Raw genomic sequence first — 17,432 nt, forward strand, 5'->3', positions numbered from 1 at the left:
TAAAACTGCTAGTACCTCCTCCCTCTCAATACTAATTTGTTCAAGTATATCACAATCCCCGTGCCTGATTTCTATGCCTACATCGTCCTTCTCCATAGTGAACACAGGTGCAAAATATGCATTTAAAACCTCACCTACATCTTCTGGCTCTGCACACAGATTGCCACTTTGGTCCCTAATGGGTCCTTCTCTTTCCCTGGTTATCCTCTTGCCCTTAATATACTTATAAAACACCTTAGAATTTTCCTTTATTTTGACTGCCAGTTTTTTTCATGCCCCCTCTTCGCTCTCCTAATTTCTTTTTTTAAGTACCCCCCTGCACTTTCTATACTCCTCTAGGGCTTCCACTGTTTTTAGTCCTTTGTATCTGCCAAAAGCCTCCTTTTTTTTCCTGATTGAGGTCTGAATAATATAAACTATGGCTAGATGGCACTTCATCTTAGCATACCAGATCTTGTTATATACTAAAAACCATGATTATCTGCATGAAAAAGAGCTCTCCTCAAAGTATATCAAATATTTTTGCATACCATTTGAACAAATTTGCTAAATTGCACATTGATGACATGTAGCGTTACCAAAGAAAGAAATATCACTTGGGTGGCTATAGTCACATATGAACTGTCCTATTTTTTCCAAAGTTTTCTCCCCTTCTCTCTTGAATGAACTAAATCATGCTCTTGTAGCTATTGCTCCAGAGGGTGCCTGGGCGGTGACTGTTAACAAGCTGTTTGACTGCGTAGGCATCATAATCAAACCCAATCCTGTCCTTTTCTGATGACCATTTGCAAGCATTTTCCATCAATCTGGGGAGAGGGATCACTGAACAGCAATCAGAGGGAAAAACCTTAACTGGTTTTAGCCTACTATAGCTCAAAAGATACTGAGGCCAATTGGAGCACCCCACCCCCACCCTGGTTAAGATGATCTAACTCCGTGCCGACAAGGGATAGAACCTGGGATCTTCTTGCTCTGTATTGTTCAGTTCTAAATTAGGCAGAGCATTTACCAATTAAGCTACTGGGAAGGCCCTGGAACTTTTTTGTTTCGACAATAACAAATGCAAGAGTGTTAGTGTCTTTATCAGGGATACTCTTAGTTACCTACCTGGCTGATATGCATTCCAGTTTGTATACATTACAGGTTCTTTCTTCTCATGTGTAGTAAACCATGTGTATTCTCCAGTGCCATTTATATCCTGAAAGCTCGTCCAGAAGTACTTGCCATTTTCTGTGGTATGTTTTGTAATCAGACTATTGATAAATTCTTGCTCAAACCTGCAGTTTGGAGAAAATGTGCATGTACTTTTCAGAAATAAACCAATGGCTCTTCTCTATTGAGCAGATGCTGCACAATATGAATACCTTTCAAATCTTAAGAGAAAGTAACTACTCTATTGGTAGTACAGGACTTATAAGTGAATATATCAAAGTATAGGGTTGCAGTGCATTTGTGTGCTAATGTGATGCACCATATCGTGGTAAGACATGGGTTTGTGTGAACAGTTTATACAAGTTCTCACTCTTAACTGCACTTTGAGAGTGGAGGGTGCGACTTGCACCCCCCCTCCCCCCAACCACAGGAAGTGAAGCAAAATTAGACTATTAATCATTCTACGACACACTTGTGTATCTCTTAGAAGTCAGTACAACAGCAGCAATGCCCAAGTCCTGGTGAGACAACCCGAAGGGAGTGCAAAAATATTTATGCACAAAGCAAAATGTATTACTGACGGTACTGAGAGGCACTAAAGCACAATTATCTCAAAAATTAAAGTTTTGCATCTAATATATCCATCATACTTTATAGCTGTCACACTTTATATGAAACATCAACAAATCACAACTGAAATATCTTTTAGTAAAAGTATACAAAAAGAGCCAGTTATGTCCTGCTGACAAATGGTTAAAATTTTGCCTTGTATACGCCCTAAAACTCCCTATGCAAAATTTTCCACTTTTATGGAGTGAAGACATTGGCCGGAATTTTCCCACATTAAAAAAAGGTGGGTTTGGAGCGTGGGGGCAGTTAAATTGTTAAAAATGTGAATGCCAACCTGATCCCGCCTCCAATCCGCCCACTTCTGGTTTTCCTGGAGGCGGGACTGGGGGTGGGCGACCTGGGGGGGGGGGTTACCTCAATTTAAATACTGAAATGAGGCTAGAAGCCTCTATTTTTCCCATCCATTTTGAATTTAACTGCCTGTGGACGGGTTTCACACAATTCGTGAAACCCGGCAGTTAAACCGAGGCGGGGGCTGCTGTATTCAGGAGGGAAGTGGATTTATACCTACCTGCTGAATCTAGGGTTCCTAACATACCCAGCCCCCCGCGATTGGAGACCCTCCCACAAAGCTTCTCCCCCCCCCCCCCCCCCGTCGAAGTCTCTCCCTCTTCTCCAACCACCCCCCGGCCTCCTCCCACCCGCCCCCCAATGATGAGGTCAGCCACGATCCTCTGGTGGCCAGCACCTGTTCCATCCCCTGCGATCCCCAACCTCCCCGCAATCGTCTGTTGATCCTGTAACCACCACCACCACCACCACCCGATTGCCCTCCCCTCTATCCCTCCCCCGGACTGAGCCCTCACAACTGAGGCCTACCCGCCCGCAGCCAGTTTGAGAGGGAAACCGAGGCCTCACATTCAAATTAGGCCCTGCCAGTAAAAATCAGCAGGGCCTGCGGGGAACCCGGCCTCCTGGGATTCCCGCCTGCCCCCAACCTACCTCGCTGAACAAAATTCCGGCCATTGATTTTGTATAGAAAAGGATAGACAATATTTTTACTCTTCCATGCTAGCAGGAAATTCTCATGTTAATTTAATGGAGGTGCAGAAGCAGGATCTTTGCTCTGCTCCAGTGGTCATGTTGAAATTGGCAATGTCATCCTGTACTTTTGTGATTGGGGTGGGGTGGGGGGGAGAAATGTGCAGCATTTTTAATTATTTAAATTCTATAATTGTGCTGACTCCTTCTCTCAATTGAGAACAGTGCAACTGGACTTTTAGTTCTTTGCTTTACAAGGGAAAAATAGCAAATAAGGAGCTCAACAGAAAGAAAACCAATGTAGCAATTTGCTTTACATTTCTACAAATTTTTTGTTTGCTCCATAACTGGGTCTGAAAGCATATTACTGCTTCCCAAATTAGGTTTCAGCTGGTGTGCCAAGGTGAAGTACAGGAACCAGGGGAGACTGTGTGCAAGTGGATACCAAATGTTAATGATTGGGAACAGGAAAAGAGAGAATTTATTATATGAAATCATGAGGAGCTGTCACAGTGCAGCAGAATTATAACAATGTTCATTCCTCAATATCCACCAGTTGAAACACAAATTCATGCCATGGCTACAAAAGTCATACTTTAGACACATACAAATATTGTGCTTGAATGAGAATGATCTTAAACTGTAAACATCTCCTCAAAGTGGAAAGTAAATTTCAAGATTTTATGTACCTGCTTTGTATTGCAAGATGACATTCGGAGTTGAACGCTACTTCTGCTGATACAAGTTTGTAGCAGTAGTTTCCATGCCTTTTCCAGTTCTTAGAGAGAACATAAGAATTAGAATTGTTTTCAACCTTCAAGAGTCACAGATGTAACATATTATAGTCTTTTTTTTAATCTTATTGGTTTATATTTATGATGCATTATGAACCAAAGCAGGAAAATGCTACAGGAGAGCAAACATTTGTTATTTACTATAAACCTCAACATATTTATAATAAATAAAAAAACATATTCCTCGGTTTTTGTAATTTTCTCCCCCGTCCCATCTGCTCGCTATGTCTATGCCAATGTTGTGCTGCAACCATCTGCTAGGTGGTGTGGAAGAGTAGCCTAGTGCAACTCACCTCCCTCTATGGGGAGTTCTAAGACTCCACCCAACATGTCTAAAGTGACACAACTGAGATCAACAACGTGCCAAGTACGGAGTTACAGGCACAAATTCTGGTCTCAGCAGTCCATAGCACAGGATGCTGGTACAGAAATGCATGGAATGAAACAGCACTGCAAGAAATACTAATGGGCTAAAAATAAAATAAAGGCGATACCCAGTAAGACAATGTTGGAAACATTGTTCAGTGAACATACTGAATTAATAATACCTGGATGAAATTTAATTGTTAGTTGAACTTAATAAGAATAAGCAAACTGTATAATACTAACAGTTGCTGACATGTTTTAAAAATGTGTATTAATTTACTTCAATTCAACCAGTGTATATTTAAAAGCGCAAGAAAACTGAACATTTCAAGACTAACTTACTTATAAGCATCAAGTATGTACTTTGTAGGGGTTACAATAAAATAAAATTACCTCATTCTGAGGGCACCCTAAATCAGGCAGACCCGTTTCATTCCCAATCCGGCCTGGTTTTTTACATACATACAATAGCTTGTGGTCACAGTCTTCAAACATCCATCGACCCAACTGCAAGATAAAGTTTAAAATTTTTACCATCAATAATTTAATCAATAAGTTCACATTCTCCAAGTGAAATACTGTATATACATATGAAGAAAGAACTTGCATTTACATAGCACCTTTTATAACCTCAGGAGATCCCAAAGTGCTTTACAGCCAATTAAGTACTTTGAAGTGTAGTCACTGTTGTAATGTTGGAAATGCGGCAGCTAATTTGCACATAGCAGGGTCCCACAAACAGCAACGTGATCATGACCAGATAATCTGTTTTTAGTGATGTTGGTTGAGGGATAAATATTGTCCAAGACACTGGGGAGAACTCCCCTGCTTTTCTTTGAATAGTGCCATGGGAGCTTTCACATCCACTTGAGAATTTAAGGTCTCAACTGAAAGATGGCACCTCTGACAGTACTGCACTCCCTCAGTACTGCACTGGAGTGTCAGCTTGGATATTGTGCTCTGGTCTGGAGTGAGACTTGAAACGACAGCCATGGCTGGTGGGGGAAACTCCAAGCCACAATGATGTCACATTCAACACGTGGACTTAAAAATACATGATCAACAAAGTAATGAATAATTAGCTTCATTTAAGTTTTTAAGAAAGATGATGCTTTATGTTCAGGAGGAATATGCTCTATTTTTGTGGGGTTAGGAGGAGCAGGATTTCTCCTCCAGGCTCCATAAAAACAGACTGGGCCACTGCCGCTCTGACTCTTTTACCGCCCCCACCCACCCCACACATTGGGACCCTCCTTATATAGAGTCCTGCAGGTCGTTGGGCCACTCGATATAGGAGTGGTTCAGAGCTGCCGGACTGCTCAAACTCCAGCCGCAGCCCATTGTCACTTGCTAATAAATCCCTGCCCTTAAAATAGGCTGCGCTTTATTCAGGGACCACCATCTGCTGGTTGGCACTGTCTGCACAAAACTAAACCACAAGGGATTAGACAGTAGCTGGAAAAGAAAGTGGACCATTACATCCATGCACAACCAGAAGTGTTACTATCTTCAAGCACAGCTCCTGCAAGTAATGCAGAAGACAATGCACCAAAAAACAAACAATGCAATTGTTCTGGACCAGCCACCCAGTGTCATCAACCCAAATAAAATAAATCTAACAAAAGTGCCCCTTTTTAGAGGGGCACAACTAATAGAATCCTAAAATCATACAAAAAAGGAAACTTAAACTGAATACAGGAAACTTTCGATTAACCAGCCCCTAAATAACCAGAACGCTCTATCCACTGGCAAAATTCAGGAGTCAGTTCAGATTACTTTTATTACTTTTTTTTTAACTCCATTTGTTGCTGTGCAAGGGTGTAGCTGAAGCTGTTGCTAAGCTACAGAGACGCTTGCAACTTGTGCCGATTGTTTTGAAGCTGCAGGGTTTGTTGCTTTACACGGAGCTCCGAGCTCCGTATCTTTTACTATAGTGTTCGGTTATCCGGAATTGTTGATGAACCGGCAACACGTCGGTCCCATCTGTGCCGGATACCAGAAAGTTTCCTGTATTATTTCCACTACCTATTACGCACTCCAGGCCCTTCGGTGCCCACCAGTTGCGGAAGGCCTCAAGCGAAAAGTGGACCATGTTGTCATGGAGGGAATAGCCCCTTCGCAATGCTGAAGGGGAGGGGAAGAAAAATTGTGCTTGGTGGTTCAGGCAGGAAACTGTCCGGGGGGGGGGGGTGGGAGAGGGGGGGGTGGTGCAGATGAGGCCCTGCTGGGGGAGTTAAAATTTCCAAGGCCTCACTCAGCCAAGGTCAGGACAGTTGACCACCTGTCTCATTCCCACCCAGAGTTAAAATTGAGGCTCAACAATCTGTTAATGAACTAAAGAAATGCATTCATAGAAGAGAGAATGTAGAAGTAATGAATTAGTAAAGAACTTGCCTTTCCTGAATAGGATACACAGTGTTTTGTGGTGTTGTAGGGGACATTAGGCTCAGCTTGGTCCCAGTAAGTGAAGGTCACAGAAGATCCATCTGACCACTTGAACAAGGCTGGGAACTGATCACTTATTAATCCGGTCCAAATTTCGTATCTGTAAACTAAAGAACAACTTAAGTAACATAAGAACATAAGAACTAGAAGCAGGAGTAGGCCAATCGGCCCCTCGAGCCTGCTCCGCCATTCAATAAGATCATGGCTGATCTAATCCTAACCGCCAATCTACTATCACAGAACCATCTCCTGAATCTAACAGAATTAGACACACGAAATAGGAGCAGGATCAGGCTACACGGCCCCTGGGCCCGCTCCGCTACCCACAGGGCCATGACCGATCCGAACCTAGACTCATGTCCAAATTCCTGCCCGCTCCCCGTAACCCTTAATTCCCTTAACTTCTAGGAAACTGTCTATTTCTGTTTTAAATTTATGTAATGATGTAGCTTCTACAGCTTTTTGGGGCAGCATATTCCATGGACCTACCACCCTCTGAGTGAAGTAGTTCCTCCTCATCTCAGTTTTGAAAGAGCAGCCCCTTATTCTAAGACTATGCCCCCTAGTTCTAGTTTCACCCATCATCGGGAACATCCTCCCCGCATCCACCCGATCCAACCCCTTCACAATCTTATATGTTTCAATAAGATCGCCTCTCATTCTTCTGAACTCCAATGAGTAGAGTCCCAATCTACTCAACCTCTCCTCATATGTCCATCCCCTCATCCCCGGGATTAACCGAGTGAACCTTCTTTGTACTGACTCGAGAGCAATAGTTCCCTAACAATAGCTAGGGAAATTCAATGGGGATTAATATTGTAAAGAAAGTCACCAACTTGGGAATAATTTATAGGACCAATAGTACATCAAATTGCATAACTGAATTTTGATATTTGCAAGTGAAGTTACACAGACTTGAACCTGGAAACATTGCAGCACATAGCTGGTAATGAAATATTTCCATCAAAAAGATTTAATTTTAGAAATCTGTACTATGTCAACACAACACCAATCGTGGTTTTGAGAAAACATTTTGTGAATAATGCCAAAAATGGGATGATGCTCATCGCTTCAATTTATGCAGAAAATGATATAAATAGTATTTTCTTAATAAAGATTTAAGGTATTTGAGGGCTGTAAACTGTGCTCCAAAATTTCTCCACATTTAAATGGGGTACAAATCTTGACTTGGGAAATCATTGAGACAACACAGAAAATCAAAGACACAATCTTTTTGGTATGAAATCTTAATGCACTTGCACCAATGTTATTTAACACCCTCTAAAGTAAACTGGCAGGATTTTGTTTTGAATACATACACAGTGAAGTATCACAGATTAGAAAATCTGCCTACATATAACCTTTCAAACAATCTGCTCATTTGAGAAGTATTCAGGTTGAATTCGGTGAAAGACCAAAGAGTTCTCAATTTACCAAAATGAGATAACAGATGATTTTTAAAAAATTAATTCACAAGTTGTGAGCATTGCTGGCATGTTGCCCATCCCCAATTGCCCTCGAGAAGGTAGTGGTGCACCACCTTCTGGAACCGCAGCAGTCCATGTGGTGATGGTGCTCCTACAATTCTGTTAGGTAGGAAGTTCCAGGATTGTGACCCAGCAACGATACAAGAACAGCAATATGTGTCCAAGTCAGAACGGCGTGTGACTTGGATGAGAACTTGGGAGACGATCGTGTTCCCATGCACCTGCTGCCCCGGTCTTTTTAAATGGTCGCGGGAAGTGCTGAAGGAGCCTTGGCGAGTTGTTGCAGTGCATCCTGTAGATAATATACACTGCAGCCACGGTAAGCCAGTAATGGAGCGGGTGGATGTGTTGGCTAACGGATGAAGCCCCGATTCAAGTGAACTGCTTCGGCGATGGTGTCAAGCTTCTCGAGTGTTGTTGCAGCTGCATCCAGGTAAATGGAAAGTATTCCATCACACTCCTGACTTGTGCCTTGTAGATGGTGAAGAGGCGTTGGGGAGTCAAATGGTGAGTCACTTGCCAGAGAATACCCAGCCTTTGACCTGCTCGATCAGCAACGGCATTTATGCGGCTGGTCCAGTTGACTTTCTGGTCAATGGTGACCCCAGGATGTTGATGGTGCGGACTCAATCAATGGCAAGTTTGGGAAGAGTAAAGGAGGTTTAAACTTTCCTAAGGAAGACAATTAGCTGCACTATGTATTCAACTAGGTACAAGATATATGGGCCTAGAAATTGGGTTGTGGGCTCGCCAGGGCTGTAGCGCCAGAAATTTTGCGCCAGCGTTAATGCGGCAGCGCCCGACGAAAATTCGGTTGCGCCGGCCCCAGGCGCTAAAGGAGGATTTTAGCGCCTGAAAACGGGCGTTGAATTGGGTTTCCCGGCACTAATCCCCCGCTGCGGCACCCGATGCGGTGCGGCAGGCTGGGGAACTGCAGGCCTCCTCCTTCTGTTAAGGAGGAGCTGCCTGCAGCCGACAACTGTCCGGCGGATTCCCCCGACATCTGAGCCCGGCACCTCGGGGAAGTGCCGGGCTCGCAGCACACACTCATCAGGGCCGCGGGGGGGGTGATGCAGGAGTCCGGGAAGGGAGGTGCGGGCAGGCGGCCGCCGGGAACGCGGCCGGCCGCCGCTCCACCTTTATGCGCCGGCGCAAAGGCGTGTAAGAACACTTCACATTCGTTAGTTGCGCCTGCCACGGGCGAGGCGGGCGCAACTGAATTTGGGCTTGGGGCCGGGTTACCACGGCAACCGGGACGCTGCGCACACCGATGACGTCATCGGTGCCGGCGCAGCGCTACCGGCTAATGCCGATGGTAAGGCCCAAGTCAATTTGCAAAACGGCTATAAGTCCGGCGCAAGGCCCTCTAGCGCCACTAATTGGGCGCTAAGCCCACTCAATTTCTAGGCCATGATTTTTAATTATAATGTAATTCTCGAGAAGGTAGCAGATTGAAAGAGCTTCTCCTAATTTACTCTTTGGTAAGATTACTGAACACAACCAGGTTTAGTAATGTGATACTTAGCCCAGAAGATTAAACTTCAGCCAGTGTGACCACATAAAAGGGCGACAATTCAGTTCAAAAACCTTCCTTCCCCCTTCCCTTTTGATTTTTCCAATGAGTATTCTCAGTTCCATCCGCTTGTTCCCCATTCGCCTACCAGTGGAAACAACCTTCCACTATTTACCCACAGTACCAGCCCCCGTTCACCATGTTGCCCTCGCTGCTGCTCCCGGCTCTGCAGAAAATGTTGGGTCCCACACTCACCACATTCCTTAGTCTCCCTGCCACCAGAGCCCCAATTCCCACTAACCACCAGTCTCCCTCTCTCCTCCTCATCATCCGACCCAGCCCAGTCTCCTACTCTTCCCCCAAACCCGACCCTGCCCCAATCCTCCCCACCCCACCCCACCACCAATGAGAGTTCGCCCTCACCCAACCTACCCCTCCCCCCATGCCGCACACATTGGGGCCCTCTTTATTGAGTCCTCTGATTGGAGTAGGGGCGTATTTTTTTCCTGAGGAGGGTGTTTTGAAAGGGAGAAGGACAGTACCTATGGAGACAGAATCATTTTCTATACAAATTTGTGTTACAATTTCCATGTAAATAATTGTTTTCACATATCATAGGCTTGTAATATTGGGACTGTCAGCTTTTGCTAGTTTTCCAGAGAGAGAGAGAGAGACATATTTTTTTCAGATTTAAACTAGGCTTGTTACACTATTTTTGCTGCCAGGGAAAAAAAAGTTTACGCTTACTCTTACCTTCATGAAGCTTGCTAACAACCAGCTCCACATCCGCCAATGAATGTATGCTAATCAGTTGACTTTCACTGGATTGACAGGAGCTATTTGCATCATCCCAATTCAACTCTTTCTTGTGCATATAAAAGCAGAAGCCATTGTATGCAAGCCAGCCAGCTTCACATTCTGTATTGAAGTACTTCCAAGGATCTGCTAATAAAGCAGCCAAAATAAATTATAATTATTACATCAACTTCAACATTATTTTGTATAATCAACATTTCATTGTGCAGTACACACATCTGCTGCATATATGACAAATAAAATTGAATTGAATTGAACTTCCTAAGGAATGAATGTTTGACATTTGTAAACAGTAGGGTAGAAATTGTTCCTCACTGCGTCCATTTTACAGGCATAAATTTTGGGGCGCAAATATGTTAGGCCTCTTGCATATGCTAATGAGGGACCCAACGTCTGTTTAAAAAGGACCCAGAATTGGGCTGCCCTGAGCGGACCAGGCTTGAGCCTGCTTCACTCACATTTTGGGGATCTGGATGTGGCCTTGCCAGTGGCCACCACTGAAAAGAAGTGAACAATTCAAAAGGAGCTGGAGTATACTTTTGATGGCCACTGCCAATTGTGATCGGCCCCCTTCCCACTGTTCTTTCCTACCCCGGGATTTACTCAAGCTGTCTGTGGAGGCAGACTGTCCTGAGTATTTATATGAGGCCTGAGGACCAATTTCTTGCGATCCTTGGGCCTCTGTCTTTGGGTGCAGGGATTGTTCCCTGTGCCCAATTGATGCTTCAAACATGACTTAAGAATTTCTAGGCCATTAAGTTTACTAGTAGAAAAAAAACTACAAAAGAACAAAGATTTGATGACCAGAGCAAATTTCAGAAAATACAATTCAGCTTTTTAAATGTACAAAATTCTCACAATTAACTTTTCATTAAAATTATTCTGCCTTAGCATCAAGACTCAAAGAATAAAACCAATCTTCAAAAATAAAAATTTGGCTAAAGTAATGAGAATGCACATCCGCCAGTGGATATTTAATTTTTTCCAAGTAATTCATGAAAAATGCCAAATGGGTCATATCCAAGTGAAATATTAAGTTTTACCTACTTGCATTTTTATTTCTTTTTTAAATAATTCTGTAACTGGTGGTGCATGGTTTGATGTGCCCCTTAAACAATAATCCCAAGAATCATTTAAGAATTAATATAACCAAGTGAGGAAGTGGGCCAGTGGTGCAGCTGGTTGTTGCAAAACCAAGTCATGTACTACTATGTTGTAACTTGTGATGCATCACATGCGGGTTACCGACATTGTGACATCTGGAGAAGTGCCAAGTCGAAGTAAAGCACTTCCAGAAATTGAAAGCAATTTACCCCGACAACAATTGTGCACATTTTAGTGGCCGATTGGAAAACGAGAGAGACAATTCCTTGTCCTCTGACCCATGAAATTATGTTTTTAACATGCAGATTTATGTGGGTATAAATATAAATTAAGTTACATGTCCATGGGTCCACTCAGTAAGCCTTACAATATTAGAACTCTGGATTTGTGGAAAGAACACTGATGTTCTCAGTCTTGATTGGCTTCACACTTGGGTTTTTCCAGAGGGTGCATTTTGACAGTTTAAACAAGGTGTGTGGCAAAGAGGAATGAGGACCATTACTATATTACTTAATATCACTTCTAACAAAAGCCAAAGACAGCATGGACTGTAGAAGGCAAATACAGGCCGAGAGTAAATGTGAGGAAAATGACATTTAAAACAAACCTTACAACCAAGTACCCAGTGTGGAGTACCATATCGTTTAGGACCTCTGGGGGGAGAAATTGGGTGAGTAGCGCCACCTGTTAGCGCCTAAAGAGGCAGTCAGTGGCTGTAGCGCCACTGGCTGCGTCTCCTGCGATATTCAGCAGGGGTGCTAATGGTGGCGTTAGGCATTTGCGCTGCACCGCCACCGATGACGTCATCGGTGTGCGCAGCGCCCCGTTCGCGATATTTGGTAGCGAACGCCGCAGTTGCGCTGTTCGCTACCGGTTCACGGGGCCTTACTGTGCCGGCAGCGGCGCAAGTTAAGGTGGGGGTGCGGGGCGGCCGCCTTTTTCGGCGGCTGCCTGCCAGCACCTCCGTCCCCGGCCTCCTAACCACCACCCCGCGGCATTGCCGGCTGTTTCCCAAGAGCCCGGCACTTCTCCTTGGTGCCGGGCTCATTTGCTGGCACTCGCGAGCGGGGATCGCGCTGTTGCAGGCACCTCCCCCTTAACAGTGGGAGGAAGGCCTGCAGTACCGCAGCGTGCCGTGCCACAGCGCGCTGCGATATTCAGTTTCAGCGCCCTAAGAGGGACGCGGAGCGCCTCGAGCCTCGCCCCGTGTCCCTTGAGGAGCAATGAAACTGAATATCTGACGATCACTAAAGCCTCAAACGCTGCGCTAAATCCTGCGCTCAGGCGACTTTTACGCCACTTTGGCGACCCAACCCAATTTCTAGGCCCTGGTATTTCTTTGAGGTTAATTACAAAGGTGTGGCAGCATGGCTAATTCCCATGTTTACTTTAATTAGGTGACATCATTCTATTAATGAAGAACTTTTTATAAATATATAAAAAAAGGAGGTATTGTATTGCAACAGTGGACATATTCATTTAGATTGCCTCATGGTTGGATTATGATGGATGTTCCCTTGGGTCAGAGCACTCCACTCACAATATTAAAATTACCAGCGCAACCACTTCTCAGGACACCAAGACTTTTCTTAACAACATTTTATGCAATAATTGAAAAATTGAAAGAACCAAAATGTTAGAGCTAGATAATGAATTTGTAGACAGGACCAGTATTTCCACCAAATAAAACATTAGAACAAACCATCTATTCAGAACTGATCAATTCCTGCTCCTAACTAAAATATTTACACAGTCAGGTTCATTTTTATTAGCACTTATCTTTACCAAGTGCATGGGAGCAAACAATCCTTTACTATGCTGCACGCAGTGCCACTTGAAGATGTAATCATCCCTGGGAATTAGTTCACCTCCCTGCGCCCAGTATGGGCATTCCCAGCTCCTGGTACACATCTAAGAAAATGGCCATTTTTAGGGGAACAAATCATCAGATCACAGAGACAAAGGGGGGAATATTAAAACAGCTGGGTTTGGGTCGGGCGAGATATGAAATGAAAATTTAAAAATCTCAAACCCACCCCCAGCCCGTCCACTTCTGGTTTTAACAGAGGTGCGGTGGGGGGGGGGGGGGGGGGGGTTGCGGGCAACCAACCCACTTCCAGGAGGCGGATTGGTCATTTAAATATTATAGTGAAGCTGCGTGCCTAAGATTTAACCTTGGCCAACTGGGTTTCCTAGGCCTCGAGAAACCTGGCAGCTAAAGGGAGGCGAGGGCTGCTTCGTGGAAGAGGCAAGTCCCTTTACAGCACTGCCCAAGGGCCAAGAGGAGCAGGAGTGCGTCCTCCCAGTCCACCAAACTTACCTGCTCACCATCGGACCATTGCCCGTGTGATCACCAACCACCCCACGCAATCAGACCCTCCCAGGTTTCTAGTTCTGCTAACTGTGTTTCCTCTAGCAAAGACGGGAACTTTTGCCCCTCCCATGTCCGTTACTCACTTCCTTTTTCCATTACGCTCTCCTTACACTTTCTGATCCTCTGTCAATCGATGTGTCCATTACTCTCTCTCCATCCACCTATGTTTCTCTTTTGGTTGCTGTCTTGCTGATATTCTCCCTCTGACAATGTGTTTTTCTCTCTGTTGCAATGCGTGCTCTGTTATTCTACTAACCTCTCTCAACTGCATAATTTGTCATCAGCGAACTCTAGCTTTTTCTTCCAGCAACCTCTCCCAACATCACTCCCCCACACAGCTGATCAGCGTACATACTATTTGAGGTGCCACTCTGCTTCCTGGGCCCTGATCAACATATTACATGAGACGTTCCTCTGCTATTATCATCTTCTTCTTAGGCAATCCCTCGGAACCGAGGATGACTTGCTTCCACATTGAAAATGAGTTCACAGGTGGCTGATTAGTCCAATGCGGGACCTACAGTCTCTGTCACAGGTGGGGCAGACGGTGGTTGAAGGGGCGGGTGGGTGGGGTGCTTGGGTTGACGTGCGCTACTTGCGCTGCCTGCGCTTGCTCCCGGTGAAGAGGAGCTGATCAAAGAGGAGCTGAACAGCTGATCAATGCATCGAAAAGATAAATCAATCAGAGATGCACAAGACTTATTCAGTCCCACATCAGGGGCCCCAATCAAGTGCCTTAAGCTGGCCATGCAAGCGACACGCCTCTCCCCCAGGTGAAGTTTTTTTCCTTTCCGCGCTCCCATTGATTTCCCAATAATTCATTACTAAATAGGGTACAAGAATAAGTTTATTTGGCAAGTTTTGTCGAGAAGGCAGCAAGGTTGATGACAGTTTAACTTATATGGCAAACTACAGCTAGGGCAACTGAATTGCTTGCATTTTGGTTTATAGCAATTTATTTCCAAATAATTCCACCCTATGTCCCTAGCATCATTTTGTCAGTGGTTCTGCCAATTAAGATAGTCCAAATAGATGTGCAAAAGTGTTCTGACCAAAGAAAAAAGAACTGAGAAAAAAATAAGAGATGAATCAGTAATGGAATGGGAGGAATTGATTTCACAAGAATTTGTGCAGCAATAAGGAGTGTAATCCCTCAACTGTGGACTTTGCCAGCTGATCAGTACTTGACATGAACCAAAACATTTGTTCAATAGAACAAAAAAAAGTATGCACTTTGAGGTGTGGTATTCATTTGTACCCTGATATTTGCTTGGAAGTGTGTTTACATAGGTGTTGGGACTGAACCAAGCAGTGATGATCGAACAGCTGACTAAACGCTGATTGTCAAAGTTCATCAGGAGAAAAAGCCACTTGACTGAAATACCAGCGGGCTGCTGGCACACACAGAACCATAGTCTAAGGCCTTTGGGCATGGGGAGGAAAAGAAACGCAAATTACACTTACCAATTGGTTCCATCCTTGTCTGATTGAACGGTTTCTTGCAGACATATGGTAGGGCAGCTTCACAAGGGCTAGTTTGCCAGCGACCATCAGCCTCAAAGTTCATTGTAGCACAGCTGGATTCCTCAAGATAAGATAAACCAAGTATACCTAAACATAATAAGTTGCAAAATTTCAGCTGAGTGGTCTCCTCAGTATCTGAGAATAAATATTTAGTTGGTTTTGTTTCAGAGGGACTTCAGGTAAATTAAAAATAGGTGTATTATATTCTACATAAAATTATCAACACTTCAATCAGTTCATCATGACCTCCTCCCGTGTTGAATGAGGCAGACAGCATGGGAGGCATTATGCAAGAGAAATCAATGGAAATTTTTAAAAAATAGGAAGGAAACAAAAATCAGAAATAGTTAACTGGAATGGGAGAGATGGAATACAAAAAAAAACACAGAAATTGAGAAAAACACAATCAAAAAAGCAATAGACAGAAGAAGAAATAGAAACAGAATGATCTTGATAACGGAGGGACAGAGCAACACAAAATGAGCAGATAAGGGAAAGGAGAATAAAAATGAGACAAAAAGAGAAAAGGGCAGAAAATGAAAAAAGGCCCTTTTCTATAATGCTCAGGTTGACTTCGTGTGATTGCTGCCAAAACCATATTTTCTTCTAAACCAAAAAGAATCTAAACATATAATTTTGTTGTGAATTGTTATTGTGATCTGCATTCTGACTGTTAGTATTCAAATCTCTCATCGCCATTTGCTTTCTGTTGTACGCCACACCTTTTGTTCCAAAGTAATGCAACACAGCTTTGTAACTGAAAAATATTTATTTACCATCGTCGAAATTAGCAAATACTAGAGGTGTTCCATCTGACCACTGCCAGCCACCAGCCACGTTCAGCTGATTCAGACCAATCCACATTTGTTTCGGAATATTTGGTCGCTCTATTAAAAGAACATGATAATTATAATGAAATACTTAATTCAGGTAACATTTAAGAGCTTTGGTTACTACTCTTCAGGTCAAACAGACAAACATGCTGATTTGGTTAACATTTTTGCACATTAAGAGATGCTGTAGCTGTTTCTCCAAAGTCAGAACTTCCACCTGACAACTTGACTCCAATATTTACGGGAAGGCAGGGAGGGGGGGGGGGGGGGGGGCGGAAAAGAGCGAGGTAGCGCGGAGCAAACCTAGCAAGGTCAGGGACGCAGAAGTCCTGCCAAATTTAATGGCGGGACCTCATTATAATTTTTTTCTTGTGTTTTCCACCCGGCAGTCAGCCAACTCGACAGGCTGGCCGATTGCCAGGTGGGAAAACCATTGGCAGGAGGCCACAACTGGGGATGCGTGTGAACCTGAAGATTGGGAGGTTGGTGTGGGTCAGCCATGACCTTTGGCTAGGCTGCACATCGCAGCTTGTGGGGGCAGGGGGGGAAGAGTCGGTGATTGCCTGCAGATCGGGGACTTGGAGGTGGCCGGGGGGGGGGGGGGGGAAAGAGAGGGGCTGCAATCGGCAGAAGGGAGGCTGAAGGCTTCCTTGAAGGGCCAGGGGGAGCACTTGCCTTCTGGTGCCGGCAGCTCCCGCCTCCCTTTAACTACCCGGTTTCCAGAGCCCTGGGATATACGACTAGCAGCAGTTAAATTTAAATCAGGCTCCCAATTGCACTGTGGGGGCCTTATTTAAATATGTTAATGAAGTGTCCCGCATCTCCAAGATGGGACACTCGCACAGTTCAAATCGCACCACTGTAACAAAAAAGAGCGGGTATGCAGTGCGATGGGGATGTGTTCCTTTTTTTTAGGGTTTAACCCCTCCCCCACAAATGACCTGTCTGTCGTGGGGAGGTTAATATCGAGGCCCTCGAGTTTGAATCTGTTTCAACTGCAATTTGAACTTGCAAAACATCTCAAGACAAGAGGAGTTGGGAGGACTGATATGATCCTACAGTTAGATAATGTTTGTTGGCCAATTACCAACTAATATTGATGACTGCCAATGCAGAAGGCGGTGGTCTGAGCCAGTCTTCCTCTTCAGTGAGAGCAAGCAGCAACAGTGGGAGAGCTAAAGGGGGAAGAAAAATGCCATACCATTTGGCAATGTATTGATGCCACCTAGTGTTACAAATCAATTAGTTTCAATAGAAAAGCTAAAATATTAAGAAAACTGTATTGTCAAAGTTCCTGCTGTAGTGCAACTATTCCGTGGTAGGCAAATGGTTAATTATGTAGAATTTACACATGGAAACAGGCCGTGCAGTGTTGTTTATCCATCACACAAGCAGTAGTCCTAATCCCACATG

The 17,432-nt window shown here is 44.3% G+C and overlaps 1 protein-coding gene across 1 annotated transcript in view; it reads right to left on the reverse strand.

Annotated features, from left to right (window-relative positions):
* ly75 (lymphocyte antigen 75) overlaps positions 1–17,432 on the reverse strand; it is a 142,663-nt gene that overhangs the window by 90,464 nt on the left and 34,767 nt on the right. The window contains exons 5-11 of the mRNA XM_085986389.1: positions 15,963–16,073; positions 15,127–15,273; positions 10,122–10,313; positions 6,318–6,475; positions 4,317–4,430; positions 3,453–3,541; positions 1,108–1,277 (exon numbers count right to left, since the gene is read on the reverse strand). Coding sequence (XP_085842515.1) covers positions 1,108–1,277; positions 3,453–3,541; positions 4,317–4,430; positions 6,318–6,475; positions 10,122–10,313; positions 15,127–15,273; positions 15,963–16,073 — 981 coding nt within the window. The remainder of the gene's footprint in view (positions 1–1,107; positions 1,278–3,452; positions 3,542–4,316; positions 4,431–6,317; positions 6,476–10,121; positions 10,314–15,126; positions 15,274–15,962; positions 16,074–17,432) is intronic.

Source organism: Somniosus microcephalus, chromosome 4 (assembly GCF_052327205.1).
Source record: "Somniosus microcephalus isolate GS21.2 chromosome 4, FLI_Smic_1.0, whole genome shotgun sequence".
NCBI lineage: Eukaryota > Metazoa > Chordata > Chondrichthyes > Squaliformes > Somniosidae > Somniosus > Somniosus microcephalus.